This window comes from Colobus angolensis, unplaced genomic scaffold (assembly GCF_000951035.1).
Source record: "Colobus angolensis palliatus isolate OR3802 unplaced genomic scaffold, Cang.pa_1.0 Scaffold39, whole genome shotgun sequence".
Taxonomy (NCBI): Eukaryota; Metazoa; Chordata; class Mammalia; order Primates; family Cercopithecidae; genus Colobus; species Colobus angolensis.
Window position 1 is genome coordinate 4,555,809 of NW_012117265.1, and position 14,536 is coordinate 4,570,344.

The 14,536-nt window shown below is 44.8% G+C and overlaps 1 protein-coding gene across 1 annotated transcript in view; it reads left to right on the forward strand.

The window, feature by feature from the left end:
• Positions 1-14,536, forward strand: part of MUC16 (mucin 16, cell surface associated) — a 173,133-nt gene that overhangs the window by 67,186 nt on the left and 91,411 nt on the right. Inside the window, 17 exon segments of the mRNA XM_011954968.1 lie at positions 658-785; positions 1,128-1,195; positions 5,893-6,065; positions 6,715-6,750; positions 7,006-7,071; positions 8,267-8,391; positions 8,910-9,014; positions 9,544-9,757; positions 10,086-10,121; positions 10,381-10,446; positions 11,393-11,517; positions 11,750-11,817; positions 12,434-12,606; positions 12,939-12,974; positions 13,235-13,300; positions 14,022-14,146; positions 14,403-14,507. Of these exon segments, the coding sequence (XP_011810358.1) occupies positions 658-785; positions 1,128-1,195; positions 5,893-6,065; positions 6,715-6,750; positions 7,006-7,071; positions 8,267-8,391; positions 8,910-9,014; positions 9,544-9,757; positions 10,086-10,121; positions 10,381-10,446; positions 11,393-11,517; positions 11,750-11,817; positions 12,434-12,606; positions 12,939-12,974; positions 13,235-13,300; positions 14,022-14,146; positions 14,403-14,507 (1,715 nt within the window).

Below are 14,536 nucleotides of genomic sequence, written 5' to 3' on the forward strand. Positions count from 1 at the left end.
TGGAAGAAACTGAGGTATGGACAGGTAACATGTCCACGGTCACTTGGCTGGTGAGGGGCAGAGAGGGGATTTGAAAACAAATCTGACTCACTAGTGTGGCCGTAACCACGGTAACTATGTCTGTCCACCATGTGGTCTCCACTTTATTAAAGGAAGGGCAAGTTCTGGGAGTTTGGGGATTGAGTGGGGAAGGGTAGCCAAGTAAAGCAGGTGAGAGAAGGTCTGCTTTAAGGACTGCTGTTTGATGTTTTGTTGTTGTTGTTCAATGTTCAATGGGATTGAGTTGACTCTTTTTTTCCTTCTTGTTCCCCAAAGCATGAGACTGTCCCGATCCTTTTTCCTTTTAACTTCTCAGCTAGAGTTTGTTAGGGTGGGTATGGGCACCTGGCAGAGTCTGAGACCTCAGCTTCCAGTAGTCACACATTCTAACCCAATACACCCACCCTGGTCCCCTAACCTGCTTCTGGGCCCAGGTAATGCATTTTAGCAACATCCCACTTTTCTCCTTACCTGGCTTTCCGTTATCCGTCCAAACTAAAGCACCCACCTGTCTGCTTCAAACTCTTGCTTCAAGCACTCCGTCTGGGTCCTCAGAAATTGACTTAGAGTCAGTTCAGATCTGACTCAGGCGTGGTCTTCTTTTCTCCTTCCTTGCAGCAGCCACAGTGCCATTCATGGTGCCATTCACCCTCAACTTCACCATCACCAACCTGCAGTACGTGGAGGACATGCGGCACCCTGGTTCCAGGAAGTTCAACGCCACAGAGAGAGTCCTGCAGGGTCTGGTGAGAGCCCCGCCCACCTTACTCCTCCCCCGCCCACTTAGACAAACCACGCCCACCTCACACTACCTCTCCCGCTGATGCCTGCCATGGCCACCTCATCCAACCCCAGCCACCTTTCCCTGCCCCACCCACTGATTTTAGCCAAGCCCACCTCACCCTGCCCTGCCTACTGATGCCAGCCACGCCCACCTTTCCATGCTACGCCCACTTATTTCAATCACGCCCACCTCACCCTGTCCCACCTACATCACTCCAGCCTGGTCCACCCGTCCAATGCCCCACTCTTCCTGGCTTCCCACAGCTGTTGTTTCTGTTTCTCACCTCCCCTCTCCTTCCTTGCAGCTCAAACCCTTGTTCAGGAATAGCAGTCTGGAATACCTCTATTCAGGCTGCAGACTAGCCTCACTCAGGTGAGACCCTCCCCAAGAAAAACACAACCCAACAGATGAATATGACCCTAGTGTCTGGGCTCCTTGACTCTGTTCATACTTGGAACAACTATTGCCCATGGATACTAAGCATCACCACCAGCAGCAGCAGCTAACTATTCCTAAGACCCAAAGGGCATTATGTACTTTATATTTAATGCCTCATCAGTGTTTGCAACAGTCTCATGAAGCAGGAGCAGAAGGGGAAACTGAGGCCCAGGTTAAGTGGCTTGTGCCAGGGCACACGAAGCAACTCCAGCACTTCAGGTTCTAGATCCAAACTCCTATCCCTTAGGTGGCACTGCCTCTTCTGCTCCCTTGCAACATGTGGAAAACCCCAATCTGACTTCCCTCTAAAGGAACTTTCCCAGAGAATCTAAGAAGGGAAGAAAGGAAGGCGTTCAACCCTTACACACAGGAGGTCAGCTCTTGAGTGACTCAGAACGCAGCCACAGAGGGCCTGGCCGGTCTGAGGGAGACTGAGAGGCGCCGAGGGCACTGTCCCTGAGTGCTGGAAAGGGCAGGTCTTTTAGGGTAGATGTTGATTGATATCATTTCCTGCCTGGCATTCTCACCTTTCACACCTCTCTCACAGAATCTCCAAGTGTGTCTCTCCCAAGGGTCCCATTTTATCAGTCATTTACCTCCAGCTTCGTTTCATTCCCAGGAGAAGCGGGGACAGAGTGCCCTAGTGGCTAAGAGCATTGGTGAACTCAGGCAGACCTCAGCCCTAAACCAACCCAGCTCTGCCATTTACTGAGATCTGTGACCCTGAGCAAGTGCCTGACACCTTCTGTGCCCTGTTTCCTGACATATTATATACATAAAATACATATATAGGCATATATTATATATACATATTGAAGCATATTTTATAAACCCATGTTTATAGACATATATGCATATGCTATATACATATACAGCATGTTATGTATAATGTATATATTATACATATTGTTATATTGTATACATGTTATGTTATAACATATACAGTACATGTTATCTATAACATATACATTATGTTACATATAATGTATATGTTATATATGATATATAATTATATATTATATAATTGTTATATATAATGTGTGTATTATAGTTGTTATATATTATATACAGCATATAACATATACATTATGTATTATTGTATATAATATAATCTATACATATATAACATATGTGTAACTTTTATGTTATATAATGTATGTAACATATGTGTGATGTATATAACATATCTGACATTGACATATAATATATGCTATAATATAATATATAATAACATATTGCATGTTACATATAACATATATATTATGTTATAAATCAGTTTAATCTACATTATGTTACATATAATGTATATGTTATATATGCCATATGATACATAATTATATATTATATAATTGCTATATAATGTATATATTATATTTGTTATGTATTATATACCACATATACATTATATATAGTTATATATGATATAAACAATAGATAACATATATGGATAACTTATATGTTATATATGATATATAATATATGTGATATATGTAACATATCTGACATTAACATGTAACATGTTATAACATATATTATATATGTTACATATAATATATATCATGTGTAATAATATAATATGTATAAATATATAATATAAAAGTATATAAGTATAAATACATGTCATATATACATATATTATATATAGTATACATGTGGATACATGTAACTACTACATATATCTAGTATATATTCTATATATAACCAGTCCATGAATTACAATGATTCAACTTACGATTTTTCAAACTTTGTGATAATGCCATAGCAATATGCATTCAGTAGAAAGCATACCTTCAACACCCATGCAACCATTCTGTCATTCACTTTTGGTACAATATTCAATAAATTATATGATATATTCAACAGTTTATAATAAAATAGGCTTTGTGCTGGGTGATTTTGCCCAACTGTAGGCTAATGTAAGGGTTCAGAGCATGTTTAAGGTAGGATAGGCTAAGCTATCATGTTCTGTAAGTTAGGTATACTCAATTTTTATTTTTATTTTTATTTTTAAGACAGAGTCTTGCTCTGTCACCCAGACTGGAATGCAGTGGTGCGATCATAGCTCACTGCAGCCTCAAATTCCTAGGCTCAAGTGATCCTCCCACCTCCGCCTCCTGAGTAGCTGGGACTACAGGTGTGTGTCACCACACCTGACTATTTTTTTTCAATTTTTTTGTGGAGAGGAGGGTCTTGCCATGTTGCCCAGGTGGCCTTGAACTCCTGGGCTCAAGGAATCCTCCCACCTTGGCCTCCCAAAATCCTGGGATTACAGGCATGAGCCACCACGCCTGGCTACAAGGCATTTTTGACTTATGATATTTTCAATTCACAATGATTTATCAGGGCCAGGCATGGTGGCTCACACCTGTAATCCCAGCACTTTGGGAGGCTGAGGCAGGTGGATCACTTGAGGCCAGGAGTTTGAGACCAGACTGGCCAAATGACAAAATCTTGTCTCTACTAAAACTACAAAAATTAGCCAGGCGTGGTGTGACAGCTGTAGTTCCAGCTACTCAGGAGACTGAAGCATGAGAATCACTTGAACTTAGTAGATGAAGTTTGCAGTGAGTCAAGGTCACACCACCGCACTCCAGCCTGGATGACAGAGAGAGACTCTTGTCTCCAAAAAACAAAACAACAAGCTGGGTGCGTGACTCACACCTGTAATTCCAGCACTTTGGGAGGCTGAGGCTGGTGGATCACCTGAGGTCAGTAGTTCAAGATCCGTTTGGCAAACATGGAGAAAACCCATCTCTACTAAAAATACAAAAATTAGCTGAGTGTGGTGGCGGGTACCTGCAGTCTCAGCTACTTGGGAGGCTGAGGCAGGAGAATGGATTGAACCTGGGAAGCAGAGATTGCAGTGAGCCAAGATCACACCACTGCACTCCAGCCTGGGTAACAGAGTGAGACTCCACCTCCAAAAACAAAAGAAAACAAAAACGAAAAAAGAAAATAAAAAACATGGGTTTATCAGGACATAATACCATCATGAGTCAAGAAGCATCTAAAAGTACATGGTAGTTATATAAAAATAGTTATGTAGTTATATACAATAGTTATATATAAATCAGTTTAATATATGTTAGGTAGAGGTATATGGTAGTTATATAAAACATAGTTACACAATAGTTATATAGTTGTATGATTATATAAAATAGTTACATATAAACCAATTTAATATATGTTAGGTAGAGGTATAATAATATATATTATATATGCTATATAATATAATGTATAAAATGCAAAACAATATTATATATATTTCTATATTAAGTTTATATTTACAGATCTATGTATTTATATATTTTATGTTATATATAATTGTGTTATACATAATATAATTAGTATAGTACTAACTGGGGCAATTGAGCAGTACCAACCCATAGGGATGCTTTGAGGATGAAAATATGTGACTATGAATACAAAATGCTGGGCCTGCTGCATAGGAAGTGTTTAATAAATGGTAGTTGTTACTATAAAGTCATTCCTACTATAGAGCTACTCACAACCCTGGGACACAGGAGCCCCTTTTCCTCTAATCATTCAATAGTGGGTGGCCAGGTAGGTGAGTCCATGTCCCGTGGCCAGGAACAGGTGCTGAGACATGAAGACCTTCTGCCTGCTTGTTGGACCAGCCACAGTTTCGGACAGACCAGCCACAAAGGGCATTTTCCCCAAGCCATTTAGGTCCCTTAAGTTTCATAACAAATCTCCTAGCCCTGCTGGTCCATAGGATCTAGAGAGGATTACTTGAACCTTCTGATCCCGCCATTTGAAAACACCATGCCGTGGGCACCAGTAGGAGGGTCACTGCTACACGCACCAGTACAAGGGCCACTGCCACGGATTACAGATTGACCCTAAGTACAGCTGTCACACATCTGGTACCTTAGGAGGCTTATTCGGGGCCATGCAGATCCCTGGCATTATTATCCTAGGATCCTACACCAAGCAAAGCAGGAGCTGCCCCTCCTCATAAACCCATAAGCCCTCCTCTTGAGCAAAGCGGCTGGGAAGGCAGAAGTTATTCAAGCTCCCCTTTGCCCCGGTTCCAAAGACAGACTCAGCTCAAGCCACATGCAGCAAACCCTATAAAAGTCTCACCTCTTGGCATTTCTGCCATGGTAATGCTTTCTGCTTCCACTAATAATCCTAGTAATTTGTTAATGGTAGGCATCTCGATGAGAGCCACATTCTTTTTGTTTGTTTGCTTGTTTGTTTGTTTGAAATAGTCTCGCTCTGTTGCGCAAGCTGGAGTGCAGTGGCGTGATCTTGGCTCACTGCAACCTCTGGCTCCTGGGTTCAAGCAATTCTCCTGGCTTAGCCTCCCGAGTAGCTGGGACTGCAGGCACGTACCACCACACCCAGCTAATTTTTGCATTTTTAGTGGAGATAGGGTTTCACCATGTTGGCCAGGATGGTCTCAGTCTCTTGACCTCGTGATCCACCCACCTCAGCCTCCTAAAGTGTTGGGATTACAGGCGTGAGCCACTGTGCCTGGACTGAGAGCCACATTCTTGTTAACCACAGTTTCCCCAGATTTCGCATTAGGGGCTGACAAAGAGTGGAAAGGAAGGACAAAAGGATGGAGAGGTGGATTGACTAAGCACATGTAGGTTCTTAACCAGGCCAGAGAAGGATGGATCAGCCACGGCAGTGGATGCCATCTGCACACATCGCCCTGACCCTGAAGGCCTCGGACTGGACAGAGAGCGACTGTACTGGGAGCTGAGCAACCTGACCAATGGCATCCAGGAACTGGGCCCCTACACCCTGGACCGGAACAGTCTCTATGTCAACGGTGAGCAGCTGTGATGTGGTTGGAGGCTCTTCCTCTTCCTCCTTGCTGGGCAGCCTGTAACCTCTGGCTTGAGGTCACACTCACTACCAGGCAATTGAAAATTTGTCCCTGTGCTCTACATGGGATGACTAAGTTCTGGACTTCATGTTATCTTTTTTTTTTTTTTTTTTGAGACGGAGTCTCACTCTGTTGCCAGGCTGAAGTGCAGTGACATGATCTCAGCTCACTACAACCTCCGCCTCCCGGGTTCAAGCAATTCTCCTGCCTCAGCCTCCCGAGTAGCTGGGACTACAGATGCATGTCACCACACCCAACTAATTTTTGTATTTTTAGTAGAGACAGGGTTTCACCCTGTTGGCCAGGATGGTCTTGATCTCTTGACCTCATAATCCACCTTGCCTTGACCTCCCAAAGTGCTAGGATTACAGGCTTGAGCCACCGCACCTGGCCAGGACTTCATGGTTTCTTCATCATCATGGAATGAATTCCATCAGGGCATTCTTCCCTGATGTGAGGGCACTGATAGGAAATCTTTAATGATCCCTGTTGCATGAAACTCTTTCCATTGCACCAGGGTAGCCCTGACCCCTAATTGGTCCCCCACATCTCCTCATCACTTACCCACACTCCTCCCTCCTTCTCTATGCAGGTTTCACCCATCGAAGCTCTATGTCAGCCACCAGCAGTGAGTATTCAACTCATTTCCACATGCCCATGATCCTACACCAAGCAAAGCAGGAGCTGCCCCTCTTCATAAACGCATAAGTCCTCTTGAGCAAAGCAGCTGGGAAGGCAGAAGTTATTCAGGGTCCCCTCTGCCCCAGCTTCAAAGACAGACTCAGCTCAAGCCCACATGCAGCAAACCCTATAAAAGTCTGGCCTCTTGGCATTTCTGCCATGGTAGTGCTTTCTGCTCTCACTAATGAGGACTTTTCCTCAGCTCCTGGGACCTCCACAGTGGATGTGGGAACCTCAGGGACTCTATCCTTCAGCCCCAGCCCCACGAGTAAGTACCAGTTAATGACATCTCTATTAGAGCATGCTATCTCTGTCATTTTTACTCAGATGAAGATGGAAAGTCATAGCAAATCTACTGACAGTGAGTGGACCAACGAAATTTGTTGGCCACCTAGTGTGTACCAGATCCTAGCGATACAGCAGGGAAAACAAAACTGATACAAAATCTCTGCTCTCAGTGAACTTGTACTCTTGTCATGATGATGATGGTGGTGGTGGTGCTGTTGATGATGATGATGATGATGATGATGGTGATGGTGATGATGTTGAAGAAAATGATGCTGGTGATGGTGGTGGGGGTTACTATGGTAATAATGATAAGTTGAGTGTGATGATGATGGTGGTGGTGGTGATGATGATGATGATGATTATTAGGCTAGTGACGTTGATGATGGTAATGGTGGTGTCGATGACAATTACAATGATGGTGATGAGGATGATGTCGGTGATGGTGGTGGGATTATGATGGTAATATGTTGAGTGTGATGATGATGATGATGGTGATGGTGTTGTTGTTGATGATGATGATGATGATGATTATGCTACTGACATTGTTGATGATCGTGACGGCGATGTCCATGCCAATGACGATGATGGTGATGAGAATGATGTCGGTGGTGGTGATAGGGTTATGATGGTAATGATATGTTGAGTGTGATGATGATGATGGTGATGGTGGTGGTGTTGATGATGATGATTATTATTTTTGTGCTACTGACATTGTTGATGATGGTGACAGTGATGTCCATGTCAATGACGATGATGGTGATGAGAATGATGTCGGTGATGGTGGTGGGGTTATAATGGTAATGATACATTGAATGTGATGATGGTGATGATGATGTTTGTGGTGGTCATGATGGGGATCATCATGGTGGTGCAGGTGGTACTTGTGATGACAATAATGATAATAATAATGATGACTATGATAGTGATGATGATAATGGTGATAATAAAGATAACAGATATCACCTCACAATATTGAGCACTACATATGTGCCAAGAGCTATGCTCAGCATCTAACTACTACTATATAATCTAGTTTAGAAAATAAATTGTATCATAGATAAGAAAGGCATGGAAAATATTTATTATGTCACTCAATTTAATAGCTGCATATGGTTATTACAAAGTGCTATTCTCTCTACTTTGAATATAATGTTTATTTCCCACTTCCACTACAGCTGCTGGCCCTCTCCTGATGCCATTCACCCTCAACTTCACCATCACCAACCTGCAGTATGAGGAAGACATGCGTCGCCCTGGCTCCAGGAAGTTCAACACCACGGAGAGGGTCCTGCAGGGTCTGGTTAGTGTCTTGCCCTCCACACTCTGCCCTGCTTATGATACCCAGTCCCCCTTACGTCATCCATGCCAGGGCAATGGAAGAATATCACATCCAATTCACTCTTGCCCCATGAGATGCAAGCCTCAGCTGGGAGCAGTGGCTCATGCCTGTAATACCAGCACTTTGGGAGGCCAAGGCGGGTGGATCACTGAGGTCAGGAGTTTGTGACCAGCCTGGCCAACATGATGAAACCTCATCTCTACTAAAAATACAAAATTAGCTGAGCATGGTGGTGCATGCCTGTAATCCCAGCTACTTGGGAGGGTGAGGCAAGAGAATCACTTGAATCTGGGAGGCAGAGGTTGCAGTGAGCCAAGATTGTGCCTAGGCTAAAAAGTGAAACTCCATCTCAAAAAAAAAAAACAAACAAAAAGAGATGCAAGCCTCACCCACTGAAGCCAGCCCTGCCCAACTCACTTCTGCCTGGCTCCTACATACAACTTAGCCCTCCTACTCACCTCCCTCTCCCTCCTCCACAGCTCAGGCCCTTGTTCAAGAACACCAGTGTCAGCCCTCTATACTCTGGCTGCAGACTGACCTTGCTCAGGTGAGACCTTAGAATTTCCAGCCTGGCTGCCCCACTTGTTCTCACTCCAAAAGACTTTGCACTGCTTCCTTGCTGCACTCCCTAGGGATATCCTCACCAAAGGTGGAATTCAGGAGTCACTGGCTTCAGGATCAGTGTGTTTCCTGATGGTCACACCCCCACACCCCACCTCAACAGAGAGAATCTGCATGGCCCATCATCAGGATTGAGCCCCTACCCTTATCATCCCTCTGAATTCCCTCCATTCCCTGTGCCTCCCTTTCCTTTAGGTGTTAAATTCTGTCACCAGGCTTTCTCTCAGGACGATCATGCCTCATCCACGTGCTTTCATCCTCATTTCCAGCTCTTCACTGGGCTCGAGTCTGGCCCCCCTGTCCCGTCCATGAAAATGTCAGTTTCATCTTGCACTTTTATAAAAGTAATTGTATCCGTGACTCTGCTCACAGTCCTAAGCAAGCCAATAGTGCATGCACTAAGAGTTGATGTGGCTTCTCACCTCTTTCCCAGGTTTTTCATTTCTCTGGTCCTTGCTGTCCTTCCCTCAGCAATCACAAGACCCTTCCTAGATAATCTTTTCATTGTCATTTTTCCCACTGACCCTCCCCAGACCTGAGAAGGATGGGGCAGCCACTGGAGTGGATGCCATCTGCACCCACCGCCTTGACCCCAAAAGCCCTGGACTCAACAGGGAGCAGCTGTACTGGGAGCTAAGCAAGCTGACCAATGGCATTGATGAGCTGGGCCCCTACACCCTGGACAGGAACAGTCTCTATGTCAATGGTGAGTGTCTGTGATGTGGTTAAAATCTCCTCCCCCTTGCTGGGCAGCCTCTAATCTCTAATTAGAGGTCACACTCCCTGCCTGGCTTTTGAAAATTCTGTCATGTGCTCTACATGGGATGACTAAGGTCTGAACTTCATGGTTTCTTTATCATTGTGGACTGTGTTCCTTCAGAGCATTCTTTCCTGATGTGAAGATTCTGATAGGAAATCTTCAATGGTCCCTGTACCATGCAACTCAGTTCATTGCACCAGGGTAGCATTGACCTCCATTTGGTCCCCCACCTCTCCTGTCTCTTACCCACTCTCCTCCCTCCTTCTCTTTGCAGGTTTCACCCATCGGAGCTCTGTGTCCACCACCAGCAGTGAGTATTCAACTCATGTCCAAATGCCCCAGTTCCTACACCAAGAGGAGCAGGAGCTGCCCCTCCTCATAAACCCATAAGTCCTCTTCATGAGCAAACAAGTTAGGAGGGCAGAAGTTATTCACGCGCCCCTCTGCCCAGCTCAAGAGACCAACCCAGCTCAAGCCACACATGCAACAAACCCCATAAATAGTCTCCCCTCTTGCCATTTCTGCCAAAAGAATGCTTTCTGCTTTCACTGACGAGGAATTTTCCTCAGCTCCTGGGACCTCCATAGTGGATTTTGGAACCTCAGGGACTCCATCCTCCCTCTCCAGCCCCACGAGTAAGTATCAGTCAATGACATATCTATGAGAGTGTACCTGATTAGTGTAAACATCTCTGTCATTTTCACTTAAATAGAGATGGAAAATCAAAGTCAATCTAGTGATAGTGAGTGGACAAATTTGTTTTGGCCACCTGCTGTGTATCAGACCCCAGGAATACAGTAAGAAAAAGAAAATCAATTTTAAAACAACCTATGCCCTCAGTGAGCTTGTATTCTTGTGATGATGATGGTGGTGGTGATAGTTATGATGGTAATAATGATGTGTTGAGTGGGATGATGATGGTGGTGGTGGTGACATTGTTTATGATGATGATGATGATGATGATGATGGCCATACTGTTGATGATGGCGGTAGTGATGTTGATGATGATGGTGATGGTGATGAGGATGATGCTGGTGATGGTGGTAGAGGTTATGATGGTAATTATGATGTATTGAGTGAGATGATGATAGTGGTAGTGTTGCTGTTTATAATGATGATAGTGGTGATCTCAATGATGGTGAGAGTGATGTTGATGACAATGATGATGGTGATGAGGATGATTCTGGTGATGGGGGTGGGGTTATGATGGTAATGATGATGTGTTGAGAGTGATGATGTTTGTGGTGGTCATAATGGGGATTATCATGGTGGTGATAACAGTGGTGATGATGATAATGATGGTGATGGTGACAATCTTGGTGATGGTAATGATGGTGACAATAAAGTTAACAGAAAATGTCAGACAATATTGAGCAATACATATTCACCAAAAGCTATGCTCAGCATCTACTATTATATCATATACTTTTATAAAAGTAAATTGTATTATTATAGGCAAGGGAGGCATGGTAAATATTTTGTCACTCAATTTAAATTCTACATATATTGAAAGATAAGTCTCCTGCAAACTCCTATTTTCTCTGCTTTGAACATAGTGTTTATTTCCCATTCCAACTACAGTCGTTGGCCCTCTCCTGGTGCCATTCACCCTCAACTTCACCATTACCAACCTGCAGTATGAGGAGGACATGCATCACCCTGGCTCCAGGAAGTTCAACACCACAGACAGGGTCCTGCAGGGTCTGGTGAGAGCCCTACCCACTTTATTCCTGCCCCTTCCCAGATACCCAGTCCCTCCTACATCATCCAAGCCAAAACTGTGGAAGAAGATTGCACCCATCTCACCCTTGCCCGCAAAGGATGCAAGCCTTGCTCACTGAGGCCAGCCCTGCCCACTGATGCCTGCTCCACACACCTGACTTCTGCCCCCCACACACGCACCTTAGTCCTCCTCTCTTTCCTCTCCTTCCTTCACAGCTTGGCCCCGTATTCAAGAACACCAGTGTTGGCCCTCTGTACTCTGGCTGCAGACTGATCTCTCTCAGGTGAGACCTTAGAAGATCCAGCCTGGCTGCCCCAATTGTTCCCACTCCAATAGACTTTGCACTGCCTCCTTGCTGCACCTCCTAGGGATAGCCTCACCAAAAGGGGAATTCAGGAGTCACTGGCTTCAGGACCAATGTGTTTCCTGATAGTAACACCCCCACACCTCACCTCAACAGGGAGAATCTGCATGGTCCATCATCAGGATTGAGCCTCTACCTGGATCATCCTTCTGAATTCCCTCCTTCCCCAGCCACTCCCTTTCATTTAGGTGTTAAATTCTGTCCCCAGAATTTCTCCCAAGACAATCATGCCTCATCCATGTACTTTCATCCCCATTTCCAGCTCTTCACTGGACTCAAGTCTGGGCTCTCCTGTCCCCAAGCCATGAGAATGTAGGTTTCACCTTGCACTTTGATAAGCATGGTTGTATCCGTGATTCTGCTCACAGTCCCAAGCAAGACAATAGTCAGTGCACTCAGAAAATCCAGGTGTGGCTTCTCACCTCTTTCCCAGGTTTCTCATTTCCTCTGGTTCCTTACTGTCTTTCCCTCATCAGTCTCAAGACACAACCTAAGTAATCTTCTCATAGTCATTCTCCCTACCTACTTTCCCCAGGCCCAAGGAGGATGGAGCAGCCACTGGAGTGGATGCCATCTGCACCCACCATCTTGACCCCAAAAGCCCTGGACTCAACAGAGAACAGCTGTACTGGGAGTTGAACCAGCTGACCAATGGCATCAAAGAGCTGGGCCCCTACACCCTGGACAGGAACAGTCTCTATGTCAATGGTGAGCAGCTGTGATGTGGTTGGAGTCTTTTCCCTCTAGAATCTGGGAAGAATCTAATCTCTGGCTTGAAGTCACACTCCCTGCCTGGTCATTGAATATTCTGTCATTTGCTCTACATGGGATGACTAAGTTCTGGACTTCACAGTTTCTTCATTATCGTGAACTGTGTTCCCTCAGGGCACTCTTCCCTGTTATGAGGATGCTGATAGGAATTCTTTAATGGCCCCAGTCCCATGAAACTCATTTAATTGCACCAGGATTGCCATGGCCCCTATTGTACCCCTCACATCTCCTTAACCCTTACCCAGTCTCCTCCCTCCTTCTCTATGCAGGTTTCACCCATCGGACCTCTGTGCCCACCACCAGCAGTGAGTATTCAACTCATGTCTAGATACCCCTGATTCTACATCAAGTGGAGCAGGAGCTGGCCCCTCCTCTTAAACCCATAAGTCCTCCTCTTGAGCAACGGAGCTGGGAAGGCAGAAGTTATTGAAGCTCCTCTCCACCCCAGCTCCAAAGACAGACCCAGCTCAAGCCCACATGCAGCAGACCTCATAATAGTCTAACTTCTTGCCATTTCTGCCATGAGATTATTTTCTGCTTTCAATGACAAGGATTTTTTTCTCAGCTCCTGGGACCTCCACAGTGGACTTTGGAACCTCAGGGACTCCATCCTTCCTCCCAAGCCCCACAAGTACGTACCAGTCAATGGCATCTCCCTTAGATCATGCCTGATGAATGTGAACGTATGTGCCATTTTCACTCAAATGAAGATGGAAAATCATAGTAAATCTAGTGAACCAAAAAAATTTATTGGCCACCTACAGTGTACCAGACCTTAGAGATACAAGGAAAACAAAACCAATAAAAGCATCTCTGCCCTCAGTGAGCTTGTGTTCATGTGATGATGATGATGGTGGTGGTGGTGGTTATGACAGTAATAATGACAGGTTGAGTGTGATGATGATTGATGATGATAGTGATGCTGTTGATGACGATGGTGGTGATGTTACTGACGATGATGATGGACATAAGGATGTTGTCAGTGATGGCTGTGAAGGTTGTGATGGTAGTGATGATGTGTTGAGTGTGATGATGATGATGATGATGGTGGTGGTGGTGCTGTTTATGATGGTGAAAATGATAGCAACGATGACGATGACCAGCTATCATAAATATAACAGATAACATCAGACAATATTGAGCACTGAATATGCATGAATAGCTATGCTCAGCATCTAACTACTATTATATAATCTACTTCTATAAAAATAAATTGTATTATTATAGGCAAGGGAGACATGGTAAATCTTTTCTCTCTCAATTTAAATTTTGCACATGTTTAAAGATAAGTCTATTCCGAACCCCTATTCCTTGACTTTGAACATAGTGTTTATTTTCAATTCCCACTACAGCTGCTGGCCCTCTCCTGGTGCCTTTCACCCTCAACTTCACCATCACCAACCTGAAGTATGAGGAGGACATGCGTCACCCTGGTTCCAGGAAGTTCAACACCACAGAGAGGGTCTTGCAGAATCTGGTTAGTGCCCTGCCCTCCTGACTCTGCCCGGCCCCAGATATCCAGTCCCTTCTACATCATCCATGCCAAGGTGATGAAAGAAGATAGCACCAACTTCACCCCTTCCCTCTGAGAGATGCAAACCCCACCCACAAAAACCGGCCCGGCTCATTGGTGCTTGCTCCACCCACCTCACATCTGCGCCTAACACACACACCTCAGCCCTCCTACTCATCTCCCTCTCCCTCCTCCCCATCTCCCTCTCCCTCCTCCACAGCTTGGTCCCATGTTGAAGAACACCAGTGTTGGCCCTTTGTACTCTGGCTGCAGACTGACCTTGCTCAGGTGAGACTTTAGAAGAGCCAGCCTGGCTGCCCCACTTGTTCCCACTCCAAAAGACTTTGCACTGCT